Raw genomic sequence first — 20,815 nt, 5'->3', positions numbered from 1 at the left:
GCTTTTCAGACCGATGAGCTTTGTAAAAATCGACGCGTTTCAGAAAGGCAGGGCATAGAGGAGAAACAATAATGTACAGTATGGGGAAAATAATGTGTTTTTTGAACCTTAAACCGCATATACACATTTCATTACACCAAATACACAAAATAATGTTCTTTTTAGCAACATCATATGACCCATTTAAAAAAAGCATTTTTGGCAAATTCAGGTAATTTACCATAGTAATATGATGATTTTTAACGTTTATGACAGTTATAGCACCACATATGGTCGGATTGGAGGAGTTCACAAAAGGAGTTTTTTTAAATAATGTCAAATATTTAAAGAACAATTTGTTTGACAGCAGTGGTCCTACAGGCAAGGTTGTTCAGAATGAGGAGCTTGATCGTATGATGTGAAGATCTAGTGTATGCGTGAATATATGAACATTTTCTGCAATTTGAGGTTATTTATCATAGAAATATAGTGTTTTTGAAGCATTTTTAACTGTTATAACGCCACCTATGGTCCGATCTCCACAAAATTTTGCATGCTTGTTTCAACCTGTTGCATGTGCTCACCTTGCTTCACGAAGGTTAAAGTTTTTGTTTAAACTAAAGATTTATAGGCTTTTGGGTATATTTGGACACACCCCTTTTCTAAACGACCCCATTATGATTTTTTTTGGATAATAATTGACAGAGAATCCAGAGAATTGTACTGCAGTGTTTTTTTCAAAATTGAGCGAAAAACCTAGGACTAGTTCACAAAAATAGTTTTGTTTTTTTTTTTTTACATATTCTAAATTATTTAACAAATGCCTTGCTTGACAGCAGTGGTACTACAGGCAAAGTTGTTCGGAATGAGGAGGTCTATCATACAATATGAATATGGTGTGTATGTGTGAAAAACCGCACAATATACAATCGTTTACGCCCTTGAAAAATTTGATATCGGACCCCCCCCCGAGAACCTTTCTCAGAGGTGTACAGAGTACCTGAAAACCATACTTGAGTAAAAGTACAGATACCTTACAGTGAATATTACTCCACTACAAGTTACAAGTCACCAATTTCAAGACAACTTGAGTAAAAGTCTTAGAGTATCTGATTTTAACAGTACTTGAGTATTTTACTCATACTGAATATAGGCTCAAAGATGCACTAGTCAAAGTGACATGCCAGTGAAAAACAAGAAACAGTTGATTTGTGAGAAGAGCAATAACGTTTATTTTCTAAAACGGAACACCTCAAAAAAGAAAAGAAAAAAGAACTCACATTCACATAAAGTAGCCTTGTTGACAAGTTTAGGTGAGTAAGGGAAAAACGCACAAGATATAATACTTTCAGTGCCCTGTAGTTGGTGATATCACTGCAGAAAAAGCTAGGTGCCATGCAAAATGTAATGTGTAATTGCAACTCTCATTACAAATGTAGTGAAGTAAAGAGTACAGAGACTTATTCAAAAATGTAGTGAAGTAGAGAGTAAAAGTTGCTAATATCTTTGATACTCAGTAAAACTACAGAGTATCCAAAAAGACACTCAAGTACTCAAGTATATTATTAATCCAAAGGGTACATAGCTTTTGGTTTTCTGCTTATACTTGACAAGCAGGTGTTGGTTCACTATGCTTGCATGTTACTGTTGTCCGCAAAAATAACTTGAATCATATTATAATATAGCAAAACTGCATCACAAACAAACATAGAATAAAGTGTCATTATTACTAAAGATGGCATGTCAGAAAAAGTAAATAATTCTGCGGGTGCTTCTGAGCTGATGACAGGTTAAATGAGAATGTGCTATCTGTATTATTACTTATCAGTTGCAGATTAATGCATAAGTGTTTGTTTTATTATTCATAGCACAACACTAAATATGTCTTTATAGAAATATTATACTATATGTTACCTTGAAAGAGTCATGAATTTGTTTCTTTAAATGGATACTAATATACGTATTTAAAGGTGGGGTAAGTGATTTCTGGTAGCCAATGTTGACAATTGAAATCACCAAAACAAACACGCCCCTACCCCAAAAGGGTCTCGCCCCTATTTTGATAGCTCCGCCCCACACATACGTACGCAACCCAGGCAACGATTAGTTCTGTGAAACAAAGCAAAACCAATGTTACACCGTGTCTACACCGGACGCGAGTGGTGTGGCGCGACAAAATACTATGGAACTCATTATAATCAGTGATGCTGTCTACACCATAGATATATAAACATATCTATGGTCTACACTGGATGCGGCGCGGCACGACACGACAAATCCCCGACAGAAAACTGTTGCTGCGTTCTATTTATGACGTATTGACACAAATTTCAAATGATTTTCAACGGTCGCTTTGTCGCGTCCAGTGTACTAGACAGACTTTAGTTGTTGCGGCGCAGACACGGTGTTACTCACCTATCGAGAAAAAACAAAGCAACCTCTGCGTCCGATCTCTCCAGCGCTGGAAAGCTGATCCGATATGTACACGGGTCCTACTTCTTGCCTTATTGCCTTCTTTTGTTCTGCAGACGTTTTCCTCTTTAGTTTTTTATCCACCATCTCTATCTTTCTGTCGCTCGGCTCGGCTAATGTCCGTCCTGTGCACTGAACAGCTCTCTCCTCCACATCATGAGTAGACATGCCCCTTACTGCTGATTGGCTACAAGTTTGGTTTGCTATTCGGCCCAAATCTGTTTTCTAAAGCGTTTTTGAAAAATCGCTTACCCCACCTTTAATCATGTCAGGCAAATTAAGAAATATAAATTTTTTCAATATTATTGGCATATATAAATATTAAATTAACATTTAATGGTCTATAACCATTACTGTCAGTGGAATGACTGATGAATTTGCTGACCATAAGAAATTAATGACACTAAGCATGTAACAATCTACATATGTAATAGCATTGCTTATTGTATTTGTCCCTTTGGTGTTTGGAAAACAAACAAACAAATAAACAAAAAACACCACAAGATCAATGGAGAAACACCCACAAATTGAGTTACTGACCAGATCAAGTTCCTCCAAACGGCGAGATAGTTTCTCTGACATATCATGTAGTTCTTGCTCTGCCTCCCTATTCCTCTGGCTATGCAAAGACAAAGAACCATCTCTATCTCTGAGCCTGAGGGAAAGAGAGAAAAAGGTCATAAAATACTAAAACACCTTTTTTCGTGATGTTGCTAGGCTGTTATTCTGTTTCACTGAACTACACTTTAAGTGACAGGAGTGAGTGGCTGTATTTGAGTTTAATGCCATATAAGCTTCAATGGATATTTAATGGCAGGTACAGGTAGTAATAAAATAATTTTTACAGCACATAAAAGAGTCAATCAATTCGACACAATGTAAATTCTTAAAAAGATTATTTAGCTGTAGTTTTATAATACAAATTTTAAAAACTATTAAAAACAAATATTACAGGTATTTGAGCTTAGTTTTTGCTGTACTATCCTGTAATATCCTGAATATTATATTATTACACATTTAACAGGAGTGATTTATTATTTACATCACTGAATTCTATGTTTAGCTTTAAAAGTGATAGACTACTTTATAATACATGCGTTTATATGCTTTATGTCAATATTGTGACCACTTGATCTAATATGTCACAAATACAAATTCAAATTTACATTCAATAACTTGCTTATAAAACATTATGCATTTCAATAGGTCACGCAAATGCTTTATTAATTTTCTGTCCTTTCTTTAACAAAGCTATTCCCATACTATGAATCCCTCTACATAACACAAATAAAAAAATATATTGTTACCATACTTTAAGAAATCATTTGATGTAAAATGAGGAACACAGAATGTGGTGGCCATCTGGTGGCTGGCTGCAGTATAGGTCATAAACCCTCAACCCTGCCATCTCCATGTAAACGGGATGTAAGCCAAACTAAAAAAAAATATATCGAATTACATTCTAAATAAAATTTTCCCAAAGACGATTTACATCATTTTAGGTAGTTCTTATGCTGATGTGCGTTCAAGTGTCAAGATTGTGAGCTTGTGATGGGTCTGCGAGAGTTTAGGCGGGACTTTGATACCATGGTTCCACCTCACTACTGTGCAGACTCGGGCTCCAAATGACGTCATTGGCACAAGATGACAGCAACCATATTGGGATGTTTTGGCGGAGATGCGTTGCCATCTTTGCAAGTATCCTCATAAACACAATTGTTTATGTCTTAAGTGAATGTAAACAGTTGAGAAAGAAAATGCATGTCTATCAGTATATTAAATTTGTGCATTTGATCTTAAAGTGACAACAAGCCAATAAACCTGGTGTTGTCTGTGTCATTAATGGTAATCAAACAACAAAAGAGAGAAAATTCTCTCACTGCTCTTGCCTGAATCCTTTTTGTAACTTTAATAGAAAATTAATTGGTCCCAGAGTCACAACTCATTAGTTGGAGCAACTTAATTTGAGTAATCAACTTAATCATTTGTGTTTATGCTGCAAATGGTTAAGTTCCTTCAACCCATTCTAGTTTGTTAGTTGAACATAAATATACCCTAATTGGCTCAAATTAAATATAAACACCAAGTAATTACATGGTTTTATTGTACAACACTGTTAAAATACATAATGTAATATGCCTATACATAATATGAACATAACCAACTTAAGTACATAATGTATTATAACAAATACCTGCAGAGGGCGCCAACGGCCTGGTGACGTTTCACTTTACAGCGTGATTTAAACAATGTTTAAATCCATTAAATGTTAATATTTGGGGACATGCAGAAACTTTTATTTTGAAATCGCCATGTACAATACATGGCATATTTAGACATAGGTTGATGATGTATTCTCCTGTGTTGGCAAAAGTTTATAAATTATTTATGTTACGAATCTAGTGAGATAATGCACATTGTTTTCCCAGATGAACGTTAAGCAATTCAAATTTACAGCATATGCAGAGGAAGAGTTTAGCCCCTTTCACACATAAGTTACAGTCTTTACTGGTAAATTACCGGTAAATCGCCATTAAGAGATTATGTGTGAACAGGACCTTTTCGAAAATCCCGGTAAATTTGCTCTGGGAATCATATCGTTCTTATGGAGATGACAAGATTACTCTGAGCTGTTTACAAAGCTCCGCTGCTTTTTAATTAGCTTTTTTATGTAAATATGCGCTAGAATGGACATCTTTGACCATTGTGCCTCGCAGTTTTTTGTCGCGCTTCTCCATTCATCAGGGCTGCAAATCTGCAATTGGATACTATTATGCGCGTCTTGTGTTTATAAGAGCAAAAAAATCTGATTGGCTAGTAATGTTAGTTTGGTTGAGAGTGAAAGCTGTGCTCCTCTTATACCATTGGTAGGCGAACTCATGGACTCGAAAGTGATATCAACAAGTTTTTTTTTTTAATGTAGGATAATTTTTTTTCCGCAGCCAAATGCTGCGCGCCGGAGATCCGGTGTCCTGTCATTTTATCCTACCCGTCAGATTTTCCTACCAGGGTTTACTGCGCATGCACACATCAATATTGCGTCCTTTTTTCTCATGCTGAACAACAATATTTAATGTATCCTTAGCCATCTTCAAGAATCGGCTAAAAACACATCTCTTCCATCTTTATTTGACCCTCTAACTCTAGCACTCTCTATTCTAATTCTATTCTTAAAAAAAAAAAAACACTTGTCCCTTTTAGACTTGCAATCTATTCATTTGCTGCTTGTTTTCTTTAAAAACTAACACTTGCTTTCTAATCTTTTTGTATTCTATCTGTTTTCTTTTCATTTATTATACAATTAACAAAAGCAAAAAAGACCTCTAACACTAGCTTGTTCTATTCTGTTTTCTTTTTTTATTATATTATTAAAAAATCCTTGCTACGTGTACTGCGTTAAGCTAACTGAGACTTGTTATAGCACTTGTATATCATTGCTCTTTTGTTGATTTTGATTGCTTCCATTGTCATTATTTGTAAATCACTTTGGATAAAAGCGTCTGCTAAATGACTAAATGTAAATGTAATAATTACTGTATTTTCATTACTGTAAGGGTAGGTTTAGGGTTGTGGTAGGTGTAGACGTTAATAAACCATAATTTTACAGGTAGCATTTTTCATTGTCAAATAGTACTACCCACTGTTTTAATGGGAGGTAGCCAAATCTGACAGGGTAGAACAAATCGACAGAACACCGGCACAGTGCCAGAGAACTTTAAGCCATGATATTAGTATAAGTACATTACAATATACATTTATTAGATGAGAACATTATTATTTTATTATGGCATTAAAAACAAGATGCAAACAATCCGAATATTGGACCTGGTGGGGAGTGCACAATTTAAACACGAAACATATGCCATTACCTATATTTTACTGTGGTACAGTTAAGGAGGCCCTTCATAATGCAGAGGTCAACTGCCTGCTCTGCCAATAGCTAGAAATGGCCCTATAGTATGCAGTGTTTAATAAACGGTTGTTTTACTAAATTCTGCTGAGGTGATATTCAGTGCAGTCCCGTACCGTGATACGTATCGTGGCCTATGTATCGTGATATGTATCGTGACTTTGCTGGTGATACACAGCCCTAGTAGTAGTAGTATGCAATGTGCATTCATCAAGGAGTAGAGGTCTTCTCTGGTCCTAAAATTTGTACCCGACCATAAATTGACCCGAACCAAACATGCATAAATTATTTTTAAAAAAGAAAAACCTGACCCGAGACATACCTGATAAAATTAGATCCGAGTTTGATGCAACTCGACGACATTTATTTCTGAACCCAACTGGACCCGAACGTAAACAGCATTGATGGGTGCACAGCCTGCAGCCCTGCACTCAGTGAGGAAAAATGTCCTTCTGACTGATTTGGCCACTGAACCATTACTTTCATTTATTTATTAACTTATTTATTATTACTTTATATTATTGCCTGCCTGATGGATACAAGATATTTCTGAGTTCAGCTTTCAGTTGTGACCAGTGGATTTAAAAAATAAACGTGATAGCTTGATAAAAATTCAATCGATAGCCTAATAAATCATGGATCCGCTAGTGTCTGCAACACTATCTACCTCATCTCCAGCGAAGGGCATCTGCACACAAAAAAAGAAAAGCCCTGCATGAATGTGCAACAAAATTCTAAATCCCTTCTAGTAATTCTAGACACCCAATACCTAAACATAACTTTTAAGCAGCTTAAATATTGATTTTTACAGTAAAAATATGGTCTGTGGTGAGCCCCGTTCATTTGCATTAAATAAGGAAAAATCCTGGAATGTCTTCCTCCAAAACCTTATTTCTCTATGGCTAATGGAACAAAGTCATAAACATATTGGATGGCTTGGGAGTGAGTGAGTACTCCGGAATCATTTTTGGTTGTGCTATTCCTTTAAGCATAACCAGTTTAAGGATTTGCCTGATATTCACCTAAGTTGAAGAAAGACACTCGGGACAGTTGACAAAATGTATCTGCACATGTTTTTAAGTCTTGCCAGTTTAAACATTCATGTTTTTTAAACCATTCAAATGTAATAAGCAGCAAAAGAGTACTCAGTTCAGTACTCGTGCACTTTCTGAGACGGTCTACTGTAAGCACGCACCCAAAATGTGCACACATAAAGCAGCTTCTCAGACAGCGCGCGAGTACAGAATTTAGTTTTTTAGGCTTATTGTGTAAATGTTCTGATACATACAAAATTATGTCAAAATGCCTGTCTTAGTGAGTATTCATGTAAACACAGTCAGTTATCTTCAGTGAATGTAAACAACTGAAAGAGAAAATGCAGTTGTCAGAATGCACTGAATCAATGCCATTGATCTCTCTGAAGTGAAATATCAGCTTCAGCATTAGCCAAGTGACGCGTTTCTCATTGACTGAGCCTTGTAAAGTGGCGCTCAACATTAAATTAATTTCAGCAACTTGCTTCATACATGAATGAATCAGCGTTTTTAAGTGTATTTGTTGAATGAATGGTTTGATGATGACTCATTCATAAAGACAATTATGTTTAGTCAGGGTTGCTGCACATTTTAAAGTCAAATTTAAAGCTTTTAAAGACCTTTTTAAGACCTGTAGAAATAAAAATGAATCCTGTGCAATGTGTACATTAGGGGTGTGCAATATTGACAAAAAATATCTCTCGACATTTTCAAATATTTTGCTGAGTGTGTTTTTGTTCTGGTTTAGTCTTGTTGTGGACAGCTGACTCACAAAGACTTTCATATTATTCCTATTCTTTGTGGTGGTCAGTTCACAGCAGTGACAGACATAAACTTTTTTACCAAGCACTAACAATATTGACATTGAGTCTCAAATGTAACTCACAGTGCTAACCTCTTGTTTATTTAACTGTTGTATAAAATAAATATCACATTGAAATCAAGCTGATATTTAGGAAAAGTGTCACTCTGCTTGTGTAATATTGTGATGTAACTATCATATGATATAAATATAAGATAAATATAAAAACTCATCGGGCCAAAAATGCCCCATATCTTGAACCCGATATCACCTTGAGTTTAATAATAATAATTACGATATCATCATAAATGATCGCACACCCCTATGCACATAAAGAATAAACCTACAACTGAACTTACATTTACCCATTTTCTTCTCCTTCTCTCTTTCACATGCAGAAGACAGTACATAATATGCTGTCATAAATGCCACAAATCATCAAGTGCGGAAACAAATCCACAAAGAAAGAACAATAAAAATCATACAGCAGTAATTAGCTTTAAATTTGTAAAGTATTTAGATATGTCTAAGGGTGTATTCACACCTGTCTTGTTTGGTTCGACTGAATTGAACTCAAGTTCGTTTCCCCCCTTGGTGCGGATCTTTTGGGCAGGTGTGAATACAGCAATCGCACTCGGGTGCGGACCAAACAACCGTACTGAAACCCAGCTGAAGAGGTGGTCTCAGTCCGCTTCCAAACGAACACTGGTACGGTTGAATGGATAAACCAATGAATGGATGACCTTAAGCACACGTGTGGTTTTGTTTACAGTTTCTGGTTCACTTGCAAAAAGGGCAGTGTGAAAGCGAACCGCACCAAACAAAAAAAATAAACATTGTATTTGGTCCAGACCAAAGCAAATGAACTAGCGGACTTTCCTGGTGTGAATACATCCTAAGTCTAAGTGTCATCTAAAATTTAAGACCTCTCATAAGTAAAAATAAGACTTAAGACTTTTTATGACCTTAAATTTTAAATATCAAATTTAATATATTTGTAAGATTTTCAAGGATCCGCGGGGACACTGTCAGTTTGACATTAAGTTTTGTATGCTCTTTAACAAGCCAATGAATCCAAATATAGATAGCGCTTTGTGTAAGATCTGTTTAAAGGCCTACAAAAATGTTCATTGTATATAAAAATGTTCCTGAAGGAACAAACACACACATTCACAAGTAAAGTCACTTCATGAATTATATTGTAATTAAATCTATTTTAACTGTTTATGTGTGTGTTTTCTCTTTTTCCCACTTGCCCATTTATTCTATGTGAGAGCATTGCTTACCCAGCACCCTGTCTCCTGTCTCTATGGATAACATGAATTCCTGGTGATCTGTTAGTTTGCTCTTCTTCTCTATCATCTTTTTCCTCTACCTTTCTGTATCCATCTGGCTGGGTACAGGACAGAATCTGCCTTGGAACTGTGAAGTCCACCTGAGCCCAGCGAAGACAGAGAACACATCAATGAATGTGGCACTTGCAAGAGTGAACAATGACAAATTAGCAATTATAAATTAGAAGACAGCTTTTATGGATAAAATGTACTACATAAATATGTTACAAGAAGCATCAACCTCAAACTGACTGACATGTGCCTTTAATTTTAAAGGCCAACAGGTCAACTGAAAGCAGAAAAGTTGAGAATAAAACACTATGACAACATGCCATCCTAAATACTTACCTGATGTCTTTATTACATACATTTTTTTATTACTTTGTCTCAGGAGGGGAACACTGTTGTAATACCCCAAAAGTAAAGTGTGGTGTGTGTCCAACCTTTTCCTGATGCTCAGATTCTTCTGAATCAACTCCCCTCCGACAGAATTCAAATTTCTCAGTTTCCTCTAGAGAAAAACACAAAATTAGGGTGTCCATTCCATTTAAGCATCTGAGGACGAATTAATAATGAATAATTTTACAAATATACAGTCCAATAGTCTGATGCCACATTTCAAAAACCTTCTATTTCTTAATTACAAACAAGAAGTATTTTATGCTGAGCTGGGCTGCATTTATTTGATCAAAAATATAATAAAAACAGTAATATTTTGAAATATTTTTACAATGTAAAATAACTTTTTTCTTTTCTTATCTGTCTTTAACATCTTATTCCTCTGGCCCTCTTCATTTAGGGGTCACACTTGGCTCCTTCGTGACTGAAGCCTTGAAATGCAACTTCTTGTATTTTCAGTAAAATCAATGTAATAAGTTTTTGTTCAATACTACTAAGTAATAGTTATGCAATAATTATGATAATTTTCCCCATTGAAAATAATACAGTTTTTTAAATTATTTTTCGATCAAAGCAGTATTCTATGTTAAAATAAAGACCAGGCCTTTAAAATCGAATTTTTGAAGGCAGATTAATGCCATCTTGTGGGAGTAAAAAAAGAAAAACATATGAAATAACATGGTGCGACCGCTAGATTCCTATATAGCTCTATATAGAGAGGCTAAAAATTCTCTAGTTGTTTTTGACATAAATACTTATTTTCATTAAGTTCTGGATTTGGATATGTATTTAGACATTCTCAAAGACAACCTTTTGTTAAGGTTAAGATTTTTTTTTTTTTGTCAGTGTCAAGTTTTGCATTAATTTTACTACAGTCAAACCTGAACACAGAGAAGGACATAACATCAGAATCAATAAAAATGTAACAATAACGATTAGGAATGCTTTATTTGAGCTTTATCAGTCTGGGTCTGATCTGATTTCAACCTCTTATTTGTGTTGTGTCTTCTGTATCAATTTTGTCATAATGTTACAGCCACACCAGTTCATCTGAGTGTGTACAATACTGTGTTTTGTGTGTGTGTCTGAGTGGGTGTGTCTGTTTTGTACTCTGTCTGTTTTGATGTTTTAGAGTGTAATCCCTTTCTTGCTGTCCATTTTTTACTACATTGTGGCTAAATTATTAATTTGACATGCAAAAACGTATCAGAAAGTTGTTCCCATTCGATACTACTATTCGATCGGAAAAAGACTTTTTTTCCCCTGAACTGAAGCCTATTAAAAAAACGAACCAATGGCTAGGCAGCGGAGCTGCATGAGCCTATGGTGACGAAGCCCGCCAGAATGGGCGGGGCATCTGGCTATATAAGCGGGCGTTCACCACAGGATTCTCAGATGGTCCGGGCCAAGGGAAAAAAAGAATGGCGTCATTGGCGTGGGGAGATACTTCGGATGGCGACAATGATCAAATTAGGGCTTTAAAAACGAACCAATGGCGCGGCAGCGGAGCTGCACGAGCCTATGGTGACGAAGCCCGCCAGAATGGGCGGGGCATCTGGCTATATAAGCGGGCGTTCACCACAGGATTCTCAGATGGTCCGGGCCAAGGGAAAAAAAGAATGGCGTCATTGGCGTGGGGAGATACTTCGGATGGCGACAATGATCAAATTTTCAGGAAGTAAGATACAATAAAAGGAAAAAAAAAGAGTACCATGGGTGATGGATCTGATTGTGAGCAAACAATTAATAAAGTAAGACATACGAGAATTAAAGCTGATAAAGAGGTTGAAGAGAAATCAAAGTGATAATTACTTTTGCTAAGGTGTTGTGTGAAGAAAATTTCAAAAATATGAAGTTGGAAGGGAATATTGAGGAGAAATATTATAAGGTAGTAGGAGAAATCATTTCTGCAGCAAATCAATCTATACCGTTAATAAGAGGTAATGGAAAGAAAAAGAAAAGTGTACCGTGGTGGTCTGAAGAGTGCACAGTGGCAATTAGAGAGAGGAATAAGGCATTCTAGATGTTAAAAAGGTTAATAACTCAAGATACAGTTGTAGAATACCAGAAGAAAAGGGCAGCTGCAAGAAGGGTAATTAAAAGTGCAAAGAGAAAGGCTTGGCAGGAATTCTGTAACACAATTGGGAGAGAGACTGGAATGCATGTGGTATGGAGAATGATTAGGAAAATGAATGGTATTAATAATTATAAACAGATCCCTGTAATTGAAGAGGAAGGGAAAATAGCCAGAACGAATAAAGAAAAGACAGAAGTCTTAGCCAAAACTTTTGCTAAAGTTCATGGTGTTGAAAACTTGAATGATAAGTTCTTAAAAAGAAGACAAGAACCAAGTAAAATATATGAGAATGTTTGTATGAAAAAACGTTGATAGTAATATGGATGAGGATTTTAATTCTTTTGAGTTAAAAATAGCCATTAACAATTCAAAGAATACAACGCCAGGGAGAGACATGATCAGTTACAGTATGTTTATACATTACTGTACAGACTGAAAATAGAGGGTATAATCGTATACTTTTGTTGGGTACCGGCACATATTGGGATAGTAGGGAATGAAACAACAGATAAGTTAGCAAAAGAAGCTTTAAAGAAAAACTTGGTGGATGTTAAGGTACCTCTGGGAAGGAATGAGATAAAATCAGTAATTAATAGGGAAATAATAAGAATATGGCAACAAAGATGGGAAAATAGCAGCACAGGTAGGTGGTATTATAATATTGTAAAATCAGTAGGGAAAAAAGAACAGTTTTATGGAAGACACCGAAAGGAAGAAGTAATGATTTCTAGATTAAGGATGGGTCACACAGGACTAAATTCAACACTTGCATTAATGGGGAAGCATGAAAATGGTATGTGTGATGAATGTGGTGTTTTTGAAACAGTAGAGCATGTGCTCTTTAAATGTAGTAAATATGAAGATCAGCGTAACAGTCTTTTTAGCAATATAAGGAACAGACCAGTGAGTGTCGTGGACCTTCTGGGAAAGGGTTTGAGTGATAGTCAGATGTTTAAGGTGGTTTTAACATTTTTAGAGCTCACAGGATTAGACCACAGGATTTAGTGTTTGAGGATGAGGATCATGATGCTTCTGCCCATCTCGGAGATTGAGGAGCACAGTGTGGAAGCTGGAGGAGCAGAACACACAGCACCAGCTGAAGCTTGGGCTCTGATCCTCTGGGGTGGGTGGGGCATTACAAAATCTTTTTTTTTTTTTTTCAGTACAGATTCATCACCCATGTGCGCAAGATATACAGTAGGTGGCGGTAATACTCCTAAGGAGTGAAAGGCCATTGAACAAAAAGAAGAAGAAGAAGAAGGATTCTCAGATTCTTCTCCTTCAGCGATGACTCTACGCTCATCGCTGATCCTGAAAGCCTTGAGACCTCCCCCAGCTCGGCTGACCGGCTCTCTTCACGTCTCAGCATCACAGCAGTTCCGGTCCTGTTCCCCTGCAGCCATCCGGCGATACTGAAAGAGCTTATTTCTAGCAGGTAAGCCCTAAAAAAGCAAATTCTAGCGATGTTGTTGCAAATGTCGCGCTGCGAGTGCGTCTCGTGCAGGGAATCTTACACGATGCAGAAGGGCAGTGAGTGCATCACCTGTCTGGGCAGCCCCCACGCACAGACTGCTTGCTCACTGAGACAGAATGCTCTCGTTGAAAGCATGAGTCTCGCCCTTCTCCACTCGCGGACTGCCTTCACTGCCTTCACATGTCAAAAAGACATGACAGTGGAAAAACAGTTTTTCAACTGAACAAATACCAATAGAAAGCACCTACAACAAATCTAACTACTGCAAAAATGGAGAAAAATCAATATCTTCATTAAGACCAGGATATGAGAGAGCATCCGATTTATGTATCCAATACGTTTCTTGTTGTTTTAACCGTCTAAGTCTATCTCCACCTCTGATGTTTAATGACACATGTTCAATTCCAATGACCTTCAAATTACTATCACTACCATGCTTGGCCTGTATAAAATGTTTTTCTTTTTTTTTCTTTGGGATGGTTTGATATTTGTAAATACCCAAGAGACATCTAGTGGTTAGATTTTGAAAATGTAGTCACAGGTGTATATATTTAACTAGTTCTCATTCTCTATTATCTAACACCCTGATGAAGGCCTGTTTGGGCTGATACGCGTTGGTGTTTTTTAACATGTAGCCCTGTCTTACAATAAAGGCTTTTTATATTTTGCCTGCTATGTGAGTGCCTGGACGTGGATTATTTTTGTTTCTTGCAATGGGATCCACTTTTTATTATTAGGCAACTTTATATTAGTGCCTGCCTGATGGATACAAGTTATTTCTGAGCTCGACTTTCAATTGTGACCTGTGGATTTGAAAAATAAACATAATAGTTAGATAAAAAATTAATCGATAACCTAATAATTCATGGATTCGCTAATGTTGTCTGCAACCTGATCTCTGGCGAAAGGCTTCTGCACACAAAAAAAGAAAAGCCCTGCATGAACACGCAGCATAATGAAGCGAGTGGATTTTCCTGATGGATCTCATATCTATAAGATGATTTCTGTGCGCGAGGTTACAAACATATGCTCCTTTTCTATGTGCGTTCCTCACTTAAAGTGAAAGTAATCTATGCATTCGGGATAGTTTAAAAGAATTCGGGTCTAATCGGGTCCATTTGGAAAAAGCATGTTTATTTTAAATTACCCGAGACCCGAGGCTGCTAATACCGAACCTGTCCCGTGTCTGAGGTACTCCTCAAAGTTTTGGACCCGAACCCGCTCGGGTTTCGGGTCGGACCTCAGGTTTTCGGATCCAAGTGGACCCGTGAAGACCTCTAGTTTGTACAACTAAAAGATTCTCAGAGTATTTTTTCATATTTCCCATTCATTTCCTATGTCTGTAATTTTTGACCGGGAAGGAGCCAAGTGTGACTTTTTTTTATGACCCTTTAACATATCTGAATCTCATGTCCATGATTTGTGTGTGTGTGTTCAAATAGCTACTGCAACAAAAGCCACTAAGTGTCATCCAATTCTGATGAAGCAAAAAAAAAAAAAATTACATTTCAAAATGGAAAGTTTTTGTCATTTCTGACTGAGGAGGCCCAGAGGGATTTAAAATGTAAATTAAGTCATCATTGTGTCCTCATCCGATAGTGTCAATGCAGTCAAATCGATAATAATAATACTGAATATTTAGTGTCTTTTAAACACCAAGTAAGCAAGGCAAGAAGCATTTGCACCAATAAGGACTAAGCTTAAATCTAGATTAAATCATGGTTTATCTAATAAACCTGTTGCACCAAATTTTAAACCTTGTTTAAAAATAAGGTTTAAATTAAACCATATTTTTGATCCTGGATTTAAAGTATATTTAAGATAGATTAACTTTAATCCTGTTGCTCCATGACTTTAAACTCAGATCTAAATCTCAATTAGGGATTAACTTTAAATTTACAGGTGAGGAGGTTTAAATGAAATAAAGTGCACCTACAAATCACAATACGTGGCTGATTGGACAAAGACAGAAACAGTGAGTGTGTTGTCAGGTCTCAGGGAGATATTTTTTACAAATAAAAATGAAAATTAAAGTGCATTAAGCGATCAGAGTATGAGGGTTGTGGCTGCCCGTAAACTTACTCATCTTGTTGTATCTCAGTATCGGACAAAGAAAATAATATATTTGCAATTTAGTGGCAGCAGTGATAAGGTGAGCCAGTGTGATCCATTTTTAATGTGCTGATTGAGCAACATCTATTTCAGACTCTGAAAGATTGCGCAAATTCTATGCCGTTTTACTAGCATTACCGTTTCCATAGGAGTAAAATGTTATGTAAATATGCTGAATTAATTATTAATTTAACCAACTATTAAATCATTAACTTCAAAATGAATGCTGTTAATTAAATCATTGTTGAAACATTTACAGTTAGCCTACTGTACGAATAAAAACACTAACAAAATGAAACAATGAATAACTGTACAAGGCAAATTAAGGTATATGTGTATACAAAGCATAAATATTTATTCAGATTTCAGAATAAGCACTTTTTGTCATTTGTAATACATATGTTGAGCTTCTGATGTATATCATGTTAATCTGATGTACGCTACTGTAATGTATATGAACGTCACTTTTTAATACGCAGGGGAAATTCCCGACATTAAACAAAAAAACGTTTACATGCTTAGGACGTTTGCATTGTAAGAATGTACAGGGATACTTCAGATATAAAAATGCTGACTTGATGTTTTCTCATTAAAATTGTACAATTTCCTATTCATTCAATAGAATGTATGGGAATACTAGGGCAGTGTTTCCCAACCTTTTTTTAAACCACGGCACAGTTTTGATCAGTAAAAAAATCCCACAGCACTCCACTACATACTGAAATATAGCAAAATTGCACAAACACGCATTGCTTCAAATGTCAAATTAAAACTGGATATTATATTAAAAGTAGTACTCGCATTTAATATTCTTTTTCTATTCTATCTGTTTTCTTTTTATTTATTATATTATTTTAAAAACCCTTGCTCAGTACTGTGTTAAGCTAACTGAGACTTGTTATAGCACTTGTATATCATTGCTCTTTTGTTGATTTTGATTGCTTCCATTGTCCTCATTTGTAAGTCGCTTTGGATAAAAGCGTCTGCTAAATTACTAAAATGTAAATGTAAATGTAATGTGAAACTTCAGCTTAAGTCAGGTATGAACAGAAAGTCACAGGTAGTCTTATGTTGTTCGTGATGATAAAACAAAACATTTACTTATCCTCACTGTGTGGGGCGAAAATAATTAAATAGCATTGTCAGAGTTGGTATTGTGGCTTTATATACGATCAGACACTTGCATGTGTCAATATAATATTAACATTTTATGAAAATCAAGTTCAAATGTAGTTACAAGGTTTTTTATCAGCGAATGATGGCAATATGTGTTTTGTCCATGATTAACGGCCGCATCTGAGGCATCATTACATTTTATTCAACTTACAGGTTATAAAGTTTGTTGTAGCTATATGGGCGCTCAGGTTTTTTGTTGTTGAATACATTTGGCTACAATCTTGTGATATAAACATGAAGCGCAATGCACAGGATATATAAAACAGTATATTAGCTACACCTATATGGCAAATGCTAAGACTCTTCTCCGCTCTTCAAATACACAAAAAAACATTAGCCTTTATAGACATAGTGTTTCTTGAGTAAAGAAAACCCACAAACAGACGCAAAGATGACCAATAGCATTGATTTAAAATAATAATAATAACGAAATATAATAAGACATAGAAAGTTTTGATAATTTTCCAACCACACCTAACAACCTGTCAGTGTTTGGGAAACACTAGCCGTTTTTCAATATGCGTTCTTGTCTGTACTTGCATTCTTGTGGACATGTGAAACGTCATCAGTCGTTGCCCAAGTACTGTTCCAATTTAAAGTTCACATCTAGCCATATACAGTTCAAATCCCCGGATTGTTCTTGCTCCGCACCCTTTTCTCCGGAAGAGAAAACTTGCATAATTTTCTAAATATTATTGTTATTGTGTCATGAAATGTATTTTTTAAGAGTTCTTCAGGTGAAAATGTAATTGTTTAAAACTCTGCAGTTTATTTATAAAGATAGTGCCTATTTCAAAATTTGCTATGCCAATCTCGGAGATGTGAGCTCCAGACGATCACTGGGCACTCAGTGCTCATGTATCCCGCCAAGAGCAGCCTTACCTCGGCTAGTCATTCTGGCATTTGCCGCTGGCTCTGATGTCTCTGTAGTGGTTAAACATGAGGTATAATTTGTTTTAGGCATATCTAACAGGTATCTTTGGTCTTATGAATCTATTATTTGTTCCTGGTCATATCGTTTTGGCTGAGCACAAAGTTTAGTTTCATAATTTTATATATTTATCTTTACCGTCGTACAGCACTGATGTAGTATATGTTTGACAGAATTGCCTGCTTTTGTCTATATTTCCTATTAAATAAGCCTCTGATATTTCACACTTATACATGTTTAATGGCTATTATTGTTCATTAAAACTGACATTTAAAAAAAGAGGCAGCGTAGTGTTTTATGTCATACATTTATACATACAGTGAAGAGAATCAGAGTATATATATGCACATACTGCCGAACCACATATTAATGTTTTATGTATTTGTGTGTGTTCATATTTTATATGTGGTTGTGTTTTATATTTCGTTTTGTTTTAAGTATACATACAGTGAGAGAAGATAATCAAAGTATTCCCTGAACTACATTTTTGTGGCTATTAATATGTTTAAATTAAAAACGAAATGAGGCAGTGGTGTTTGATATCATATTTCATCTTATTGTAAATATACATACAGTGAGGATAACCGGAGTAGCCAAGGCGAGCTAAGATATGTTAATAAGTACGCTGCTGTTCCATTTGCAGGACTTGCGTACGAACTTTCCATACTTGGTATTAAGAAATGGCCAATGTACTAGGGAATACCAATATGGCAGCACGAAGGCTTCACGTTCATGACATCATGAGCAATCCAGTTCTCTATTATAGATCAGTGAATCAACAATTTTGATGACATCACCCTGCACTTCAGCTTCTCATCAGATTTTCTGTCCTATAAATAGTTGCTGAAGCTGTGGCTGAAATCGGTCACTTGTTCCATTAGGGAGAATTAGCTGGTTTAGCATTGTGTCACACAAACTGCCACAGTGCGCACACAATTTGCTCCGGTCTAGTTGCTGTTTAATTAAAATGGCAAATTCATCATGGCGGAGAAAATTAATCATAGATGGAGGTTTTTATCCCAGGTTAGAATTCTAATCCCTGATTTGTTAATCTGTGTTTAAAATTAAGTGGTGCAACACAACTCAATTTAAAATAAAACCTAGATCAACAAATCCTTGATTAGCTCTAAACTTTGTTTAATGTAATTCTTATTGGTGCAAAAGTCTTTAATGTCACAATTGATCAATTTAATACATTTGTGCTGATTAACAGTATAACATGGATTTCTTAGTATGCATTTTTTGCTTAATGGGCAAAACCTGATGATATATGTTATCCCAACACAGTTTGAAAATGTTTCAAAGAGATTGTGTGTTTCAATGAAAAAGGAAAGCTGGCCTTTGGTATGTTAGAAATTTGCTGTAACATATGATGTCATCTGCCCACAGAGCAGTTTGCAGAGAATGTTTCATAAATCTTTTAGTGATGTCTACCAAAGAAATGTAAGGTAACCATCACCAGGGAAATTACCGGAAACAGGAACATTCAACTCCCTATTGACGTGAACCCCATCAGATGAGTGAACAATCTGAAAAACAGAAACAAAAAGTAGAATGATGAGAGATGGTGCCATTTTGCAAGTAGAATGTAAATGTATAAACTTCTCTATTGATAATTACAGTTCTCATTTCTGGCCCCGTTTCCACCTAGTATTATCATGCATCTCAAATACATGCTGTGACCACTTTTTTGAGTTTTACTTTTACATATATGCATTTAGCAGGCACATTTAGCAGCCACTTCAAATGGAGGAAGAAAAGCAATCCATTACAGAGCCAACAATATTTGTATTATGTAATGCCAGATTTATTAGAAAACTAAATTAGGAATTCCCCTCTCATTTTGTTACACCCTACATTACTTTCATGGGAGGGTCAAGTGATGAACACAAAATGTTTACATGCACAACTTTTGTTTCAATCGGACTGAATTCATACCGACTGATGAATCTGAACGTAGTATAGTGTTACATGAACGCTAAACATCACGTTGATGTGCGCATTTAATATGTCACAAGCTTGAAATCGGAATTGATTTTTTGACGTGCACATTGCACGAATATAGAGTTTCCCGCTGTTTGTGCATAATAACCATTCTCCTACACGGTTATATTTATCACACAGTAAAATGCCACTCTCATACATACAAAGCCATGTTATGCAGATTACAAGCAAACAGGAAAGGAGATGAATGAAAAAGACAAGGAGGACAGCTGAAATTTAGATCATAATTGCAGTACCAAAACACACAATGCAGAAAAGTTTGAATCCCTTGTTTTGGTATGCTTTAGTACATTTATCAGTGTTAGTTAAGTGGGCTGTAGGGCTGCAAAATATATAAAAATAAAATTGATATTGAGCCATGAATTAATGCAGTTTTATTAAATATATGCTTTACTGGTTTCAGAGTGAAGTACGGTAGTTCATGATAGAGTGATTCAGTGTCTAAGAATAGCATGGGTCATTTACTGTGAATCGAGCTGTTCTGAGACGCTGATATCATGGCAGGGCTCAACAGTGAGGACCAATCAGGCCAGTGCTGCTCCTGTGTCATCACGAAAGTTTGTTATTTGAATATGTTTTTAAGTCTTGTTTAAACATTCACTTTAAAGGGGTCATATGATGCGATTTCAATTTTTCCTTTCTCTTTGTTGCTGGTAGGTTATCATTGCACAAATTAACACACTTTCTACATTTAAAAAATAAAAATGAGAAGAGTTCTAAAATAATGCGCTGTCTTCACTGTATCGCACGTGCACATGTTCAGTCACTCACACATCACGTTGCGCGCGCACACACAGACATTCAGCAAAACATTCCAAAGAGACGTAAATGACCCCCGGGGCCAGGCACCAATGGACCTGGCTGACCAGCAAACTACAACATGCTCACATAATACACACCCACACACACACATAAAGACATTTCTTTATTTAGACTATAATTAATCAGTTACAATTGTATCTGGTATATGCATGTGTTGTTTGTATGTTTCCCTATTGTATTAGCCTAGTTCCAAATCTTTATTTGTATTAGTTAGACTCTCAATGCTTATATTCAGGTATATGAGTGTATCTCTGCTTTAAGATCTTCTAGATGTTTCGTTCTTGGTATC

The 20,815-nt window shown here is 35.9% G+C and overlaps 1 protein-coding gene across 5 annotated transcripts in view; it reads right to left on the bottom strand.

Annotated features, from left to right (window-relative positions):
• Positions 1-20,815, bottom strand: part of LOC107704562 (centrosomal protein of 95 kDa) — a 201,714-nt gene that overhangs the window by 77,684 nt on the left and 103,215 nt on the right. For 4 of the 5 annotated variants that reach the window (XM_016507520.1, XM_016507516.1, XM_016507518.1 and 1 more), the window contains 4 exons: positions 19,160-19,229; positions 9,975-10,042; positions 9,484-9,632; positions 2,992-3,106 (listed from right to left, as the gene is read on the bottom strand). In XM_016507520.1, coding sequence (XP_016363006.1) covers positions 2,992-3,106; positions 9,484-9,632; positions 9,975-10,042; positions 19,160-19,229 — 402 coding nt within the window. The remainder of the gene's footprint in view (positions 1-2,991; positions 3,107-9,483; positions 9,633-9,974; positions 10,043-19,159; positions 19,230-20,815) is intronic. The other variant, XM_016507517.1, reaches the window with a different exon arrangement.

The sequence above is a fragment of the Sinocyclocheilus anshuiensis genome, unplaced genomic scaffold, assembly GCF_001515605.1.
Source record: "Sinocyclocheilus anshuiensis isolate Anshui unplaced genomic scaffold, SAMN03320099.WGS_v1.1 scaffold2480, whole genome shotgun sequence".
In the NCBI taxonomy this organism is placed as follows: Eukaryota; Metazoa; Chordata; class Actinopteri; order Cypriniformes; family Cyprinidae; genus Sinocyclocheilus; species Sinocyclocheilus anshuiensis.
The sequence above is the reverse complement of the archived record's forward strand: the minus strand, read 5'-3'. Positions and strand labels throughout refer to the sequence as shown.